Source organism: Aotus nancymaae, unplaced genomic scaffold (assembly GCF_030222135.1).
Source record: "Aotus nancymaae isolate 86718 unplaced genomic scaffold, 86718_ANA_hifiasm-v0.15.2.pri h1tg000016l, whole genome shotgun sequence".
NCBI classification, from domain to species: Eukaryota; Metazoa; Chordata; class Mammalia; order Primates; family Aotidae; genus Aotus; species Aotus nancymaae.
In genome coordinates, this window is record NW_026988428.1 from 32373028 (window position 1) to 32390984 (window position 17957).

Sequence of the window (17957 nt, forward strand, 5' to 3'; positions counted from 1 at the left end):
ACTCCAGGTAATACAGAGAACACCACAAAGATATTCCTCAAGAAGACCAACCCCAAGGCACATAATCGTTAGATTCATTAGGGTTGAAATGAAGGAGAAAATACTAAGAGCAGCCAGAGAGAAAGCTCAGGTTACCCATAAAGGGAAGCCTATCAGACTTACAGCAGATCTCTCAGCAGAAACTCTACAAGCCAGAAAAGAGTGGGGGCCAATATTCAACATCCTTAAAGAAAAGAACTTTCAACCCAGAATTTCATATCCAGACAAACTAAGCTTCACAAGTGAAGGAAAAATAAAATCTTTGCAAACAAGCAAGTACTTAGAGATTTCACCACCACCAGACCTGCTTTACAAGAGCTTCTGAAAGAAGCACTACATATATAAAGGAACAAACAATATCAGCCTTTCCAAAAATATATCAAAAAGTAAACAGCATTAACATAATGAAGAACTTACATCAACTAATGGGCAAAACAGCCAGCTAGCATCAAATGGCAGTATTAAACTAATATATATTATTAACTGCATAAAAAGCCAAAACCCATCAGTATGCTGTATCCAGATCCATCTCACATGCAAAGATACACAAAGACTCAAAATAAAAGGATGGAGGAAGATTTACCAACCAAACGGAGAGCAAAAATAAATAAATAAATAAAAAGCAGGAGTTGCAATTCTCACCTCTGATAAAATAGACTTTAAAGCAACAAAGATCAAAAGAGGCAAAGAAGGATGTTAAAAGGATCAATGCAACAAGAAGAGCTAACGATCCTAAATATACACACATTGTCAATATTAGACTGATCAACGAGATAGAAAATTAACAAGGACATCCAGGACTTGAACTCAGACCCGGAACAACTAAACTTAATAAACATTTATAGAACTCTCCACTTCAAATACACAAAACACACATTCTTATCAGTACCATATCACACCTATTCCAAAAGTGACTACATAATTGGAAGTAAATCACTCCTCAATAATTGCATAGCATTTCATAGGTTTAAGTGAAATATTGTTTGGCTGCTTGTTTGTTATTTTCTTCCCTTAGTCCCTCTTGTCTCCATTTTTAAGCACAATTATTGGCATAAAAGAGGTTTTCAATTCCCATTTTTAGACTGCATTCTAGCCTGGGCAATAAAGCAATGCTCCCATTCTCTCTCCCCCTTTCTCTTCCTTTTTCTTTCTCTTCTTCATTCTTTTTTTTTTCTTTCTCTCTTTCTTTCTTCCTTTCTTTTCTTAAAATAAATAAATAAATAAAAATAAAAATAAAAAAAGAAGATAATGGATGCAATAAATGGAAAAAAAAAGAAAACATCAAGTTGTACACCTTCAACATGTACGATTTTTATTTGTAAAAAAGGAGGAGGAGGAGGAGATGAAGAATACTGCTGATGTATATGTCACAAAGATGATCTAGTCATACCTCACTGGATAAAGGAGGCAATGCATAGATTTATTGATTTATTTTCTCAAAAGAATTCATAATTCAGTGAACACCACATTAGACATTGAAATAAAAAAATGTAGAGGCCAGGCATGGTGGCTCACACCTGTAATACCAGCGCTTCGGGAGACCGAGATGGGTGGATGACTTGAGGTCAGGAGTTCGAGACGAGCCTGACCAACATGGTGAAACCCGGTGTCTACTAAAAATACAAAAATAGCCAGGCACAATGGCACATGCCTGTAATCCCAACTACTCCAGAGGCTGAGGCAGGAGAATCGCTTGAACCCAGGAGGCAAAGTTCACAGTGAGCCGAGATTATGCCATTGCACTCCAGCCTGGGCAACAAGGGTGAAACTTCATCTCAAAAAAAAGAAGAAAAAATATATATATAAGCCAATGAGGGGGAAATAAGTACAGGTTAGGAATGAGAGAATTTGCCTGAGAATTCCAAAGGCAGACCCCAAATGCCTTTTGTAGTGTTGCTTGTACCAAAGAACATGGCATTTTGTTTGTTTATTTGATTTAATACACAGATTATTTTACAACTCAACACACTAAAACTGAGTAGAACCATATAAAAATTGCTCTGGAGTACTAGTACAGAGTAGGCATCTATAAACATTTGTATCACAACCCGCTGTAACAAATGAATACTTTAAAAAAAGAAAAACATATCTTTCATTTCAGTTCCCTGGCTTCTATCTGCTCTTGATCTTCTGACCTCAGGCTAAGGTTCTCTCTACAGTTAAATCTCTTATTGTCAGTTCCTTCAGCAAAGGCTCCTGAGGATGGTGAACTCATATATGGGGCACTTCTCCTCACAGGTGAACTTCCTGTCTTCTCTGTGGGATGAAGGCCAGGACCGTGGAGCTGAGCAACAATGTGAAAGTCATTCTCAGTTCCTTCAGAGTGTGGCAAATTAAATTGTAGTTTAGAAAGCTGGATTTTAAGGCAGGAATTGATCTCAGAAAACTATTTAAACCAAAACCCTCATTTTAAGATGAGGAAACTGAGGCACAGAGAATGGAGATGACCTGCCCAGGTTCAGACCCTCAATGAGTAGCAGAAACAGATTTTAGGACCCAAATTTCCTGACTCTTCTTCTTTCACATATCCCGTAATTATTCAAATGAATGAAGTCCTCCAAACAGTCTCCTTAAAAACAAGCAAAGCGCAAGAAGAAATAATGGAGTGGAGGGTCCAAACCCAAAGGCCCCAAGTTCTCAGATTCTTCATCATCGCTGAGCTGATTGTCAGGGCCCCTGTTCTGTCTCTGGTTTCCAGAGACAGGGAGAGTTCCTTTCACAGCTCCTCATGAAGGGTAAAGAAAACCCTCAACCCCTCAAGTCACCCATTATAGATTCTTGGGTTCCCACCCATATTCTCCCTTTTCCCACCCCACATCTCTCCTTGTCAAAATCCCACATGACTTTAAAACCAGCCTAAATGCTCTCCCTTTCAGGAATCCTTTCTTGATTCCTTTTCCCAACATCTCCTCCAAATATAAATTATCTTTTCTTTTGTGAATGCCCAGGGCACATTTCTAACCTTTCTTATGAGGCTTATAACTCTCTTTCTTACAGTATAACTATTTACTAATGTTTATCTTATCTCTCCCATCAGTCCTTGAGGAAAGAGGCAATTCAGCCAAATTCATGTTTTGGGGTTTTTTTTGTTTGTTTTAAGATGGAGCGCCCAGGCTGGAGTGCAATGGCATGATCTCGGTTCACTGCAACCTCCACCTCCCAGGTTCAAATAGTTCTTCTCCTGTCTCAGCCTCCCAATAAGCTGGAATTACAGGTGCCTGCCACCACACCCAACTAATTTTTGTATTTTGGGTAGAGATGGGGTTTGGCCATGTTGGCCAGGCTGGTCTCGAACTCCTGACCTCAAGTGATCTGTTCACCTCAGCCTCCCAAAGTGCTGGAATTACAGGCGTTAGCACCGTGCCCGAGCAGTGTTCAGTCAACTTTTGATCCCTCCACAGTTCTTTGAATAGACTAGGTGATCAATAAAAGTTCATTGCATTGAATTGGTATAGAAAGTAACCTTCACCTTTCTATTGTAAATTCAGCCTACTTCTTCAGTAGAGATGGAAGGTGGCTATGACCTATGGCTTCAGAGTCCACCCACTCATCCTATTTCTTCCCCTTCCCTCCAGGGGAAAAAAAATACAGCCAGTGACTCCAAATTGGGCCCTTTATTTAAGACAGAGGTGAAATATGTGCTGTAGTGAAAGTGTCATCGGGGACACTGAGCTAGAGTCTAGAGCTCAGTGCACCACTCAGGCATCCCTGGAAAATAGTCCTCAAGAGTTCAATGGTGTCGCTACAGGGCCCAAGGCTCAGAGTCAGATAAGCTTTAGGGGAGCAGAAAGAAGCAAACTGAGGTAGCATTAGGGAAGAGGCATTCCAGGAGTGTGGACCGGGCAGGACTGGCAAGGACAGCAGACGCTCACAACTTCTCACAAAGCCACTGTTCCAGGTTATCAGTGCAGAGGGCTTTATGGGCCAACCTGATAATGAAGAAGGGGACAAGGTGAGTTAGCTGACTGGATCTTGGCTTGAATTTCCACCTAGATTTATTCCCAGGAGGGCTGAAGTGGAAGAGTATGGATGAGAATTACGGAGAGACACTCCTGGCCTGATGGCAAGGGACACAAGCCATCAAGTGGAATACAGTCCATAAAAAATAATCCAAGAAAATTGTAGGGTTAGAAAAGATATGCAATGATACCAACAGCTTACTTTAGGGTATAGAACTAAACGAGTGGAATTAGATGTCCAAGTCTAGGTGAAAGGAGACCTGGGTCTGAGCCCTCCATCAGGCAACCCCTTTGTAGGAAAGTTACTACCAAGGAGTGGAGTCAGGGAGACTTAAACATGGAAACCTGAGTCTCTAGGTAAGTTTTGGAGACTATATTCTAGATTAAATGACCAGGAGATAGAGTGAGAGGAGAGTGGTGCTGTGCTAATGGGGGAAGGGGAAGGAGGATGGGAAACAGCAAATAGAATAAGGATTCACCAGTAGTCAATTCCTTTAATGTCCAGAATCTTCTTGGCACACATTATGTCATCAGTAATGTCATCGTCCAGGAACTCTGGCAGGAGTTACAGGGAAAGGAATAAGAGAGCTGAGAAATATTACCCAGAAAGGCAATGAGTTCCTCTAATCCCTGGATCCAGTGGGTTCTCTAAACTCAAGGCTTGTGCCTGTTGTCTTTCTATATGAAAGGACCAATATGGTAATGTCTAACCCTGGGTAAGGGACTTCCTTAATTTCCCTAGGATATCTCTGAAGGAATCATCAGTTTCATCCACTGACTTATCCTGAAAATGCAGAGAATCATACTCCAAGACTCTCAGACAGCTCAGATTGTCTACCCGCAAACCTCAGAGAACTATCTGGGGATTTGGTGACCATGAAAAATCCAGATTACTTACTTCTGACTTCTTACTCAGTACTGCCAATTTAAGTCCCACAATTTTTGTAGAGCCCAGGCAAGGCAATGAAGCCTGAGGTCTGCTTGACACTAAAAAGGAGGTTATCCCAGGGGCAGGCCTCAGAAAAACAGAGAAACAGGGTTATAGGGGCTACTCACTGTCACAGGAGATGTCACAGATATTCCTTGACTGAGGGATCTGGTTGCTCTTGCACCAATGCTTATTACTGATCTGGAAGAGTCCATATTCCGTGCTGCCCTTGTTTTCAACTATGGCTTGTGTATCATAACCACTGCTGTGAAACATGGTACAGATGACTGAGGGAAAGATGAGAAAGAGATATCACAGAGATGTCCATGACCCGCATAAAGGAGGAACTGTAGTTCTCAGACATAAAAATGCTTTCCAGTCAATCTCCAAAGATGGCAAAGCTCAGAGTACCTTGATGAGATGAGACAGAGAGTTCCAAAAAAAAAAAAAAAAAATCAGACAATAAGAGAAAGAAATGATAAGAAAATAAAAGGGCCTGGGTGCCAAGGCTCACGCCTGTAATTCCAGTCCTTAGGGAGACCGAGGAGGGCAGATCACCTGAGGTCAGAAGTTTGAGACCAGCCTGGCTAACATGGTGAATCCCATCTCTACGAAAAATACAAAATTAGCCAGGTGTGGTGGTGGGTGCCTGTAATTCCAGCTACTCAGGAGGCTGAGGCAGGAGAATCACTTGAACCCTGGAGGAGGTTGCGTGAGCTGAGATTACACCATTGCACTTCAGCCTGACAACAAGAGCGAAACTCCATCTCAAAAAAAAAAAAAAAAAAATCATAAATAAATGCATGAAATAAAAGAGCATGCAAATGAGCAGAAAAGAAGATGATTCAAAATTAAGTGAAAGTGGAGGAAAGAAGTGGAGGAAGGAGGGGATAGAGGAGAGAAACACACGAGGAACGGATGAAACAAGGGAGCAGGGAACTCACATTCAGGCAAAGAGATGCCTCTATAACCATCCAAGGCTTTCAGCTCCTGGGACAGCTCACATTTTGTAAATTGCTTGGCAGGGATGGCAGGGAACAGGATGCCCACCAGGAGCAGAGGGACAAAGGACATCATTTTGGCTGCCCCCAAGAACCTGAAATGGAAGCATCACTCAGCTTCGCCTCTTTATATTCATGCAGAAAGCCTCAGGGGCTCTGGAACCAAGCTCTACATCTAGGAAGAGAATGAAAAGAGACTGATCATGCCAAGACAGAAACGCTGAGCCTGCCAGCTTCCTTCCATAATTCACCTTACTTTTCCTTTCCCTCCCCCAGTATCTAGTCCATACGAGGTATTGTCCTCTGCCCAGAAAGAGTTCAAAGCACAATCCTGCTTCCCATTTGGCTTCGTTTATCCTTTGTTTCCTGTAAGGTTGGTTCTAGGAAGTACTGTCTCTGGTTACTTTAGGAACAAAGGAGTGCCCGGGGGGCTATTAAAGTGAGGCAATCAGAAAATACAACCAAGTTCTGTGGCCAGCTTCCCCCTTCCCACTAGAGACATACAGAATGTGGAGAGGGGGTGTATGTCATCACATGCCACAGTTTCAGGATCAGACCTGGCACTTGTCCAGCCAACTCAGCCATGTAACAAAGCCCAGAATGAGTTCCTTGATATGGTAGTTCATGACTGAAAAATCAGAAATAGGGATAGAATATGGGAACATAGACTACAGCAATCAGATATAACTTGGATCCTAAGACTTCCTACTTAAGGAAAATGCATAATTGAAAAGCTTGTACGAAATCATCTAGGCCAGGCACAGTGGCTCACATCTGTAATCCCAGCACTTTGGTAGGCCAAGGCTGGTGGATCACTTGAGCCCAGGAGTTCGAGACCAGCCTGGGCAACATTGTAAAACCCCATCTCTACCAAAAAATAATACAAAAATTAGCTGGGCATGGTGGCATGTGCCTGTAGTCCCAGCTACTTGAAGGGTTGAGGCAGGAAAACCACTTGAGCACAGGAGATCGAGGCTGCAGTGAGCCACGTTCACTCCACTTCACTCCATCAATCCTAGGAGACAAAATGAGACCCTGTCATTTAAAAAAAATAAATAAATAAGAATCTATCTGTCCTACTAGCTATTATCAGATTCCCCACATCTAACCACTCCTACCATAAATAATCAAATACTACATTGGCATTAATTAAGACATTACAAAACTCTTGGACTAATAACTTGTAACAGTTTTATTTGTAGAAGAACTTGACAACCTCAGAGTTGGCCACAGAAAGTGGGAAAGACCCAAGCCAGTGAAAAGATTGGACTTTAAGCGCTTTAAGGCTGAACAAGCATATGTCTGGGATCTCTATAAGGTCAGTGGCCCTGAGCAAGTAGAATTGTGGGTACTAGTTCTGAATAGCTCCTTTATGTCATGGGGACAAGTAGCTATTAGCTCCTTCATGCCACCACCATTCATCTTCCTTATCCTCATCTCTAAACCTGATTTGTTCTGTTTTGTTTTGTTTTTTTTTTTGGAGACCATGTCTCACTCTGTCACCCAGGCTAAAATGTGGTGGCGCAAATCTTGGTTCACTGCTACCTCTGCTGTAGCAGGACAAGCCGCAAACGAAACCTCCAGGACACCAGATTTGAAGAAGGAAGTGGCTTTATTTGGCTGGGAGTATTAATGGACTTAAGTCTCAATAACTGAGCTCCCCGACAAAGAAAATCCTAGCCCTTTTAAAGGCTTACAATCCTAGAAAGTACATGTGACAGGGTCGTGATAGATGAAGTAGACTGAGCAAGAACAATGCTTTCCAGAGGGCGTTTCTCCATATTACGCCTGTGATCTATAGATAGGAGTACAATTAAGGGTGGGGGGTTAATCTTTAATCTCCAGGCCAGGTCAGCAGCGCCAGCTGACCTTGCCACTGACCTCATCCCTGCTATGTCTCAACTTTTACTTCCTCCTCCTTTGAGACAAGAGACAGGAAAGAGGGGTCTCTTCTCTCATTTCCCCCCTTTGAGAACCTCACTTACTTACTAGTGGGAATTCTCATCCTCACCTTCACGTTCTAGGTCATTCTATGAGACCGGTGAATAGTGATTCATGTAGTATACTTGCAATGAAGTCTTCTGGTGAACTACAGTGGTAACAAACCCTCTAATCATTTGGAGAAACAAGGGTAGCAAGCAGGGGAGCAGTAAGCAAGTACCTATTACCAATAGTACACCTACGATGAGGGTGTGCTATTTTAAATCTTCCTAAAGCTGGGAACCATTTCCCATATAGATTCTGGATCAAACCCATGCCAAACATGCAGAGGCACGTGTGCCAGTTTTGACGCATCTCTTGTGATGTTTTCAACTACCTGTCCCTGCTTGTCTATATGCAGACAGCAGTTGGTCAGATTGAACTTTCCACAAACCACTCCTTCAGCTGCCAGCACTACCCCAATGAGAAATGCCATCTATCAGGACAGGTTCTGATAGATGGCATTTCTCATTTGGGTCTCTTGCCAGGCTAAAAGAGTCAAGGCTTTGCCAATTTCATTAGTGATTATTTCTAAGACAACCTGCAATTGGATGATCCAATTAAGTATATAAATGGGGGTCCAATAGCCCCAGGAGCCGTCTTGTGCCCAGGTGGCAGACCCATAGTACTGTATGACTCTTTCAGGGGGCCACTCGTCATCCTTCTAATTACCTATGGCCAGGCTCCTCTTTTCTTGGGACGCCCCTATACAGGGTAGCCTAATTCACCTGTCTTCACCAGCAACAGGAAGAAGGATGGCTTAATGGTGCCAGTGATGCAGCTACCTGTACATCTGTCAGGTGTAAGGCCGGTTGCCTCTCTGGGAGCTAAATGAACACACCCTTCTCTCTCCGTGCCTGAAAACTACATCACCATTCTGAGCGCATTACTCAGCACCTGGCCTCTCCACGTGGGCTCCCCACACCCATTTCCGCATTCCAATCTCAGTCCTGCACTCACCAGCAAACTATGCACTCGGCCCTGCGGAAATTTTGAAAAATCCCACCAAAGACCTGCCCTATGGCAGCTTGCCCCATATGTCCTCAACCAGCCCACTTGTCAGTAGCCCAGCTTGGTGGCTCACCTTGTCCGTGCCCAGTCCTTTCATAACCAATGAAACTACCTCCGCTTTGTTTCCCCCACAGCCGATCAACTACCTCCACTCCCTATAAAACCCCACACCCCAAGAAGAGAAGCGCAACTTCTTTGGCCCCTTTCCAAGACCACAGAACCTCGCCTGGGAGCTGAATAAATTGGCTTTTAATTTCCTTACTCCGGTCTCCGTTTCCTCATTTAACTCGGCAAGAAACCTTATATTTGGTGCTGAAACCCCCACATATCCAGTACAGTCTAGCAGGAGCCGTCCAATCTCGACAGAATTCAGGATGGGTCCTTGCAGCTTGCAACTTGGGGAATTTCTGGAGTGGTTTCTTTTCGGTGTGGTTTGAACCCCACCAGGTAACTGCTCTTGCCGTCTCATTGTACAGCCTTTGTCCTAGGCAACTAAGTTTTCCTATGGGGACAGTGAAGTCCTTCCCTTCTCTAGCCAAGCAGTACTGTCCAATGCTTGAGGTCTTTAGGACCCAGAAGTTGTCAGTCTGGATGCTCTGAACTGGGGTTACCTTAGGAGCAGGATCAGAAGGCACCAGCTCTCAGGCCTCCCATGGCCATCGGTCTCCTATGGTAGTTTCCCCACATACATAACAAGAGGTGACATTAAGAGAATGGGCTACATTTTCAACTGGTTAAAGGAACAAATTCTTTGTCTTATTCAGGAGTTCTGGTACTGGCTCTCCTAACTCATCATAAAAAGTTTGGTATACTGGTTTGGCAGTGCACCTTTGGACTTCCCCTCAAATTAGAATCTTAGCCTGTGGGTGGAGTCCAGTCTCATCATTCCCTGAGGTAACCTGCTCCCCTGTTTTCCAACAGGGGTTTAAGGGATTAGTAATTACTAGTCCTAATGGATTACAGTGTCCAGGAGGGATTAATTTTTCCCTTCCAAAGGAGGACGGGGTCATTCTCATTCTTTTCCAAGAATGAGAGGCCCAAACTACATGGCCAGTAGGTACATTCCTGACACCAGCACATTTCTTGGCAGATATTTGTTTTCACACCATCGAAGTTCAGGGTGATTTGCTCGGGAATTCCTTTTTCCTCTGTCCTATTACCTTGTTTGGGTCACCCCAAAAGCCTGTCCTGAGCCTTATTTCAAAAACAGTAGACATGGGGGGTGGGGGAGTTCAAAGGGGTCATAACAGACAGCAGGCTGCCCATCCCTGGACTACACACCTTGTACATGCCATTAGACAAACAAGTCCACTTTTGAGTTCCTGTACATTCATAATAGCTATAGAACAAGAGAATTACAGTGACCTCATGTCCTATATCTCGGTAACTTGATGTATACACTGAGAACAGTCCTCAAAGTCAGTTAAAGTCCTTATTGCATCAGTCCAAATTTGAAAGAGAATGAGTCCCATGATGAATTTCCTCATGCTTCATATGTGGACCAGCCAGCTTCCAGGGTGTGGCTGACACAGGGCTTGCCGTCTTCCACAGGATCACTTTACAGGCGTTGTCCCGATCCAGTTTCACCTCCCAAGTCTCAGCTGCTGCAAGTTTTATGTGGCTGTGGTGGATCCAAGCTGGGATTCTTTCCACCTTCATGGCTGTGGGAGTGGTCAGGATTATGGTCTGGGGTCCTTTCCACCATGGCCTCAGGGGGCTACATTCCAGTCCTTTATCCATACGTGATCACCTGGCGAGAACGGGTGAACTGGGGAGAATAAGCTTACTGGGCATCTTTCATTAACCCAGGCTGAAATGGTTTGGGTAATTTTCCCTAAAGCCTGTAGCCGTTGCTACAGTTCAATCTCACCTAATTCTCGAGGAGTCCCTGAGAGTCCCTGTAGTAAGGGAGGGGGTCTATGGTACAGTATCTCATAAGAGAAATACCCTGTCTTCTTAGAAGGGGTGCATCTAATCTTAAACAATATCATGGGGCGTGCCTGTATCCACTTTAATCCTGTTTCTTGACACACTTTCCTGAAGCCATTTTTGATAGTCCAAGTCATATGCTTCACCTTTCCAGAACTCTGTGGTCAGTAGGCGGTGTGCAGCTTCCAGGTGATCCCCAACACTTTTGCTGTCTTCTAAACCAATCTGCCACAAACAAACACTAGCCAATGCACAACGGCAGTCCATACCTAGGGATGAGAGCTCGGAGAAGCACATGAGTTACTTCACAGGCTTTCTCGGTTCATGTTGGATAAGGCTCTACCCACCCAGAGTATGTACATATGAGAACTAGTAAATACTTGTTACCTCCATACTTGGGCATCTCAGTGAAGTCTACTTGAAGATCTTCAAAAGGGGCTGCTCCATAAGCTTGTATACCAAGTGGTATACCAAGCAGGACGGTGAGACCTTGCCTAGCATTGTATTGTCAGCAAGTGACACACCGCTACGCTACTGTTTTGGCCAGAGCCGATAGAGGTGAGATGTAGAAATAGCAGCCTAGCAACTTTTCAAGTGATTCTTGGCCTAAGCAGGTGGTTCCATGTAGCTGTGGCACAGCTATTCTTCTGTCCAGTAACTGGTTCCATCCCTCTTTTATTGCCTGCCCTCCTTCTGCCTGGAAAAAAGTCATTCTCTTCCTCAGAATAAGTAGGCACCAAGTCAGGTGCCTGAGGGAGTAAGGGGGCTATAACTGCCGCCCAGTAAGAAGTGGATGCTTGTGAGCCTCTGAGTCAGCTGGGGAATTCCCTAGGGCAACAGAAGTGGAGGCTCACTGGTGCCCTTGACAGTACATGACTGCCACCTTCTGGGGCTTCCAAACAGCCTCCAATAACTGCAAAATTTCCTGCAGATACTTTATTTCTTTCCCCCTAGAGTTTAATAGTCCTTTTTGTTTGTACAATGCCCCATGCACTTGAAGGATTAAAAAGGTATATCAGGCCGGGCGCGGTGGCTCAAGCCTGTAATCCCAGCACTTTGGGAGGCTGAGGCGGGTGGATCACGAGGTCAAGAGATCGAGACCATCCTGGTCAACATGGTGAAACCCCATCTCTACTAATACAAAAAATTAGCTGAGCATGGTGGCGCGTGCCTGTAATCCCAGCTACTCAGGAGGCTGAGGCAGGAGAATTGCCTGAACCCAGGAGGCGGAGGTTGCAGTGAGCTGAGATCGCGCCATTGCACTCCAGCCTGGGTAACGAGCGAAACTCCGTCTCAAAAAAAAAAAAAAAAAAATGTATATCAAGAGTCAGCACAGATGTTCACCGTCTTACCTTCACTCAACTCTAAGGCACGGGTCAAAGCAATGAGTTCATCTTTCTGGGCTGAGGTTCCCTGTGGCAGTGGCTTAGCCTCAGTAACAGCATCCAGGGTTACTACTGTATATCCCACACACCTCTCTTCTTGGGGGTTGCTGAAACTGCTCCCATCCACATACAGCTGCCAGTCTGCCAACGTCCAAGGCTGGTCCCAGAGATCAGGTCTGCTAGCATAAACGGAGTCCAACACATCAACACAGTTATGTTCAACCGGGTGGCCTCTCTGACACTGGGAGCAAGGTGGCGGGGTTAAAGGTATTACAAACTTCAGTAGTGATACGAGTTTTTACAGAGCAAACTCTGGTAGTTAGTCTGGCATTCATTAGCCAACAATGTCCTTTCATATTCCTTAGAGTCACTACAGTGTGAGGAGATTTTATGTTCAAATTCTGACCCAGAGTTAGCTTATCTGCTTCTTGGGCTAGCAGGGCAGTAGCCACCAGCGCTCTTAGACATGGAGGCCAACCCTTGGAGACTCTGTCTAGTTGTTTAGAGAGATAGGCCCCTGGCCTTGGCCAACATCCCACAGTCTGGGTCAGCACCCCAACCACCATTTTCTCCCTCTCCGACACGTATAGTGTAAAGAACCTTGTCAGGTCCAGTAGCCCCAGAGCTGGCGTGGACATAAATCTCTCTCAGTTCATGAAAAGCTTGTTACTGTCAGGATCCCCATTCGACAGGTTCCTTGTCTCCCCACTTTGTGACTTCATACAAGGGTTTGGCCAGTACTGCTAAGTTTGGGATCCATAACCTGCAGGATCCTACAGCTCCTAAGAATTCTCTTACCTCCTTCTGGTTTCAGGTTCTGGCAGGTTGCAAATAACTTGTTTTCTCTCTGCTCCTAGCCTGCGCTCTCCTTGTCGGATAGTAAATCCCAGGTATCACACCTGCTGTCAGCAGATCTGAGCTTTCTTCTTGGACACTTTATACCCACAGTCCTCCAGGTGCCAGAGTAAGACACCTGTCCCCTTGGCACACCCAACTGCTGTGAGGTGTCCTAGCAAAGGGTCTTCAACATGTTGGAGCAGTACACAGCCTAGATTACTAGTGGGAAATTTCGGGAAATTTCCCCGGTGTCATGGTGATGCCATAATCTCCACTTTAACAATTTCCCTTCTTGAAATCCTTTAGCATGGTCCCTAATGGAGTGGGTTTACGCTGCATCTTACTCATCTCCCACTATTAGGATAAGAGCAGCACTCACAAAAGGTAAAGGGGTTGCTCGTTGGCTTTGCCTGTTACTGCAGCTCGGGGCTCAGTACTCCACCCTCAATTTCTCGCCTGTTACGGCGCAGCACACATTCTCTCTCTCACTTGCGCTTCAGACCAGTAGGACCATCCCCGTTGCAGGAGTGTTTCAGACACTGCTTGACATTGGAAAGTTTGTTACTCCCCCCACAATACCTAGATTGTGAGGGCACCTCCTTCAGCTGTATGTGGTAGCCCCAAAGGACGTTTGCCCCGGTCCCAGCCAGTCCCACAATTCACTCGGAGCATACAGTCCACTCTAATGGACCTGCAGTCCCCACACATCACAGCTGATGAGCCCAATTGGGCCCCTCCTCACTCACTCACAGTCACACACCTCCCACCAACCAAGTCAAGAACAGAGGCAAGATTACTACTACCCACATATAAACCAAAACAAGTTCAGGGTACTAAAACCAGTTACAGAGAAACAAAATCAAATCCAGAGTGCCGAGACTGGCACACTGTAGGGGATCAGGCCACGCTTCCACCCAGAGCGGTGGGCAAGTCCCCAAGACCGGTCCTGACGTCCAGACTCCCAATGCCAGTTCTTTCCCAGTGTTCAGACTCTGTGTGCATCCCCTGTAGGGGCCTGCCTCACTCTGCTCTGACAGGGCATTCCACCAAGGCCAATGCCTACCAGGGAGCACTCTCAGGACCCATGTCACCTAAGCAGGCTGGAGTCCCCTGCAGGGATGCTTCGAAGGGCAGGATTAAATTGCCTAAGAGGTTGTCTTGACTGTCCACTGACCACAATGCTTATTGTTTCCCAGTCAGTGAAGCAAGAAACGTAGCAGGACAAGCTGCAGACGAAACCTCCCAGACACCAGATTTAAAGAAGGAAGTGGCTTTATTCGGCTGGGAGCATCGGCAGACTTGTGTCTCAAGAACCGAGCTCCCCGACAAAGAAAATCCTAGCCCTTTCAAAGGCTTACAAGTACATCTGAGAGGGTCGTGATTGATGAAGTAGGCATGGGGTACGTGACCAGGTGGGGGTTTGAGCAAGATTGAGCGAGAACGATGCTTTCTGGAGGGTGTTTCTCCATATGAAGCCTGCAATCCATAGATAGGAGTGCAATTAAAAGTGGGGGGTTTAATCTTTAACCTCCAGGCCAGTTCAGCAGCACCAGCTGACTTTGCCACTGACCTCATGCCTGCTATGTCTCAACTTTTACTTCCTCCTCTTTTGAGACAAGACACAGGAAAGAGGGGTCTCTTCTCTCACTGCCTCAAATGGTTCTCCTGCCTCAGCATCCCAAGTAGCTAGGACTACAGGCACGTGTTACCATGCCTAGCTAATTTTTTGTATTTTTAGTAGAGACAGAGTTTCTCCATGTTGGCCAGGCTGGTCTCAAACTTCTGAGCTCAGGCAATCTGCCTGCCTCAGCCTCCCAAAGTGCTAAGATTACAGACATGAGCCACTGTGCCCAGCAACCTGATTTCTTATGTTTCAGGGACCATTTATCTCAACCAGTCTATTTAAGACTTACAAAATGAAGGTCCTCCATATCATTATTTCCTACATGTGTTCAGAGTCAGGGAAAAGTCCTCTCAGTTTAATTCTGTCTCCTGTACCATGGATAACCAGTATATGAAGTGGGATGAGTGAAAGTAGGTTGGAGGATCTCAGTGTGCCCAGAGGGATGAGCAGAAAGTCCTGATAGCAAGAGACACATGTTCAGAAACACGGCAAAAGTGGAGCCACGGCATTTCTCCGCATTCCACTCAGAGGCACTGAAAGGGTACACAAGGGGAATGGGAATTCTATCACACTAAGCTTTGTTGAGAATATGGCTGAGGGTAACCTTGAACCATGTGGGAGAGGGACAGATAAGAAAAGCTACTCCTGAGGACTGGTGCTCTCAATAGTGGAGTCTTGTGTAAAATGCCTTCTGCCCTGGGCTACGGACTAAGTGTCTACAATAGAGTAAAATGGTGGGCCAGGGTCTCAAGAGTCACAGGTGTTTTCTACACTTTCAGCCAAGTCAAGACTTAAGGCAGCTGCTTGCTTGCCTATAATTTGATTATATCATGGCCCTTCCCCATAAGCAATAAAAATCAGCATACAGGTCAGGAATCACAAATAGATGCAGAAAAGAAAACAAACATGCCTCCGGCAAAAGGCACCATTATTTCCCTAGAAATAAAATAGGATACCTGGGGGGTCATCTGAAAAAAACAGGATATAAAGTGTCTAATGGGAACAAATGCAAACATCCAGAGAAAGATGCAGACTCTTGGAGATGATCCAAAGGAGAACAATGTACTGAGATGTAGATCACCACCTGCAGAGGTCTGTCCTGCAGACCTTGACTTAACGACGGATGAATAAATGCAGTCTCACACCTATTTCAGTGACTCAAGTGGGCTAGGGATGGTAGTCAGCTGCTTTCAGAGAGCGACTGCTGCCAATCAACCAAGACCTCCTGTCCCATCCTCACATTTATTCAATAAAGATTTCATAACAAAGGTTCTAAGTCAACACACTTGTGGATAATTAACATGGTTAAAGGGGTGGTTTTACAAATGATAAACGCTTTAGGGCTGGGCACGGTGGCTCTCACATGTAATCCCAGCACTTTGGGAGGCCGAGGCAGGCAGATCATCTGAGGTTGAGAGTTCAAGACCAGTTGGCCATCATGGTGAAACCCCATCTCTACTAAAAATATAAAAATTAGCTGGGTTTGATGGCACAGGCCTGTAATCCCAGCTACTTGGGAGGCTGAGGCATGAGAATCTCATAAACCTGGGAGGCGGAAGTTGTAGTGAGCCAAGATCATGCCACTGCACTCCAGTCTGGGTGACAGAGTGAGACTCTGTCTCAAAAAAAAAAAAAAAAATTAGAAATCATCAAGATGTCTCAAAACTACACAAATAAGTGGAAATTAAACAACCTGCTCCTGAATAACTCCTGAGCAAACACTAAAAGGCAGAACTCAAAAAAAAATTTTTGAAATTAATGAAAATAGCTACACAATGTAACCAAAATCTCCACAACACAGATAAAGCAGTGTTAAGAGGAAAGTTTATAGCCCTAAACACCTTCATCAAGAAGTTAGACAGTTCTCAAAATAACAGTCTAACTTTCCACCTAAGGTAACTAGGAGAAAAGAACAAACCAACCCCAAAGCTAGCAGAAGAAAATAAATAACTAAAATTGAAAAGAACTTAATGAAATTGGGATGCAAAACTCCATACAAAAGATCAGTAAAACCAAGAGTTGGTTCTTCAAAAAAATGAACAAGATTGACAGATCACTAGCTAGATTAACAAAGAAAAATAAAAGAGAAGATACAAATAAGTATAATCAGAAATGACAAAGATGACATTTTACAACTGGGTGCCACAGAAACACAAAAGATCCTCAGATAATACTATGAACAACTCTATGCACACAAATTAGAAAGTCTAGAGGAATGGATAAATTACTGGAAATGCACAATCTCCCAGGATTAAGTCAGGAAAAGACTGCAACCCTGAACAGATCAGTATCAAGCTCTGAAATTGAATCAGTACTAAAAAAACCTACCAACCAAAAAATGTCCTGGACCAGATGGATTTACAGACAAATTCTACCAGATATACAAAGAAGAACTGGTACCAATACTACTGAAACTATTTCAAAAAATCAAGAAGGAGGAACTTCTCCCTAACTCATTCTATGAAGCTACCATCAGCATAATACCAAAATCTGGCAGTGACACAACAAAAAAAGAAAACTTTAGGCTAATGTCTCTGATGAACATAGATGCAAAAATTATCAACAAAACACTAGCAAACTGAATCCAGCAGCACATCGAAGAGTTAATTCACCACAATGGTGAGTTTTAACTAAACCACGTTGGTTTAGTTAAAGCCACAAGCAAGTAGGTTTTATTTCCAGGATGCAAGCTTGGTTCAACATACATAAATAAATAAATGTGATTCATTACATAAACATAATTAAAAGCAAAAACTATATGATCAACTAAAAAGACACAGAAAAAGCTTTCAATAAAGTCCAACATCACTTTATGATAAAAAAAAAAAAACCCTCAACAGACTAAGCATCAAAGGAACATACCCCAAAATGATAAGAGCCATCTATGACAAACCCACAACCAACATCACGTTGAACAGGTAGAAGCTGGAAACATTCCCCTGAGAATTGGAGTGAGATGAGGCTGCCTATTCTCACTAATCCTATTCAACATAGTACTGGAAGTTCTAGCCAGAGCAATTAGGCAAAAGAAAAAAATAAAATACATCCAAATTGGAAAAGAATAAGTTACACTATCTCTCTTTGCTGATATTGAGTCTGCCTTTAGAAAATCCTAAAGATTCTACCAAAAGAGGTCAAAGATCTCTGCAAGGAGACCACAAAACACTGCTGGAAGATATCAGAGACAACACAAAAAACATTCCATGCTCACTGATTGAAAGAATCGATATCATGAAAGTGACCATACTGCCCAAAGCAATTTAC

The 17957-nt window shown here is 44.1% G+C and overlaps 1 protein-coding gene across 4 annotated transcripts; it reads right to left on the bottom strand.

Annotated features, from left to right (window-relative positions):
• Nucleotides 1-3638: 3638 nt before the first annotated feature.
• On the bottom strand, nt 3639-12625 carry LALBA (lactalbumin alpha). Of its 4 annotated transcripts, none has more exons than XM_012441484.2 (5): nt 12322-12625; nt 5871-6102; nt 5055-5213; nt 4478-4553; nt 3639-3968 (listed from the first exon to the last, which is right to left on the bottom strand). In XM_012441484.2, exons 2-5 carry the CDS (start codon nt 6001-6003, stop codon nt 3908-3910), a joined length of 429 nt encoding a protein of 142 aa, XP_012296907.1. In that variant the 5' UTR covers nt 6004-6102; nt 12322-12625; the 3' UTR covers nt 3639-3907. The 4 variants fall into 4 exon arrangements, with proteins under 4 accessions (XP_012296907.1, XP_012296906.1, XP_012296905.1 ...); XM_012441483.2 differs by having other exon boundaries at nt 5871-6022; nt 12200-12625; XM_012441482.2 differs by having other exon boundaries at nt 12200-12625.
• Nucleotides 12626-17957: the final 5332 nt, after the last annotated feature.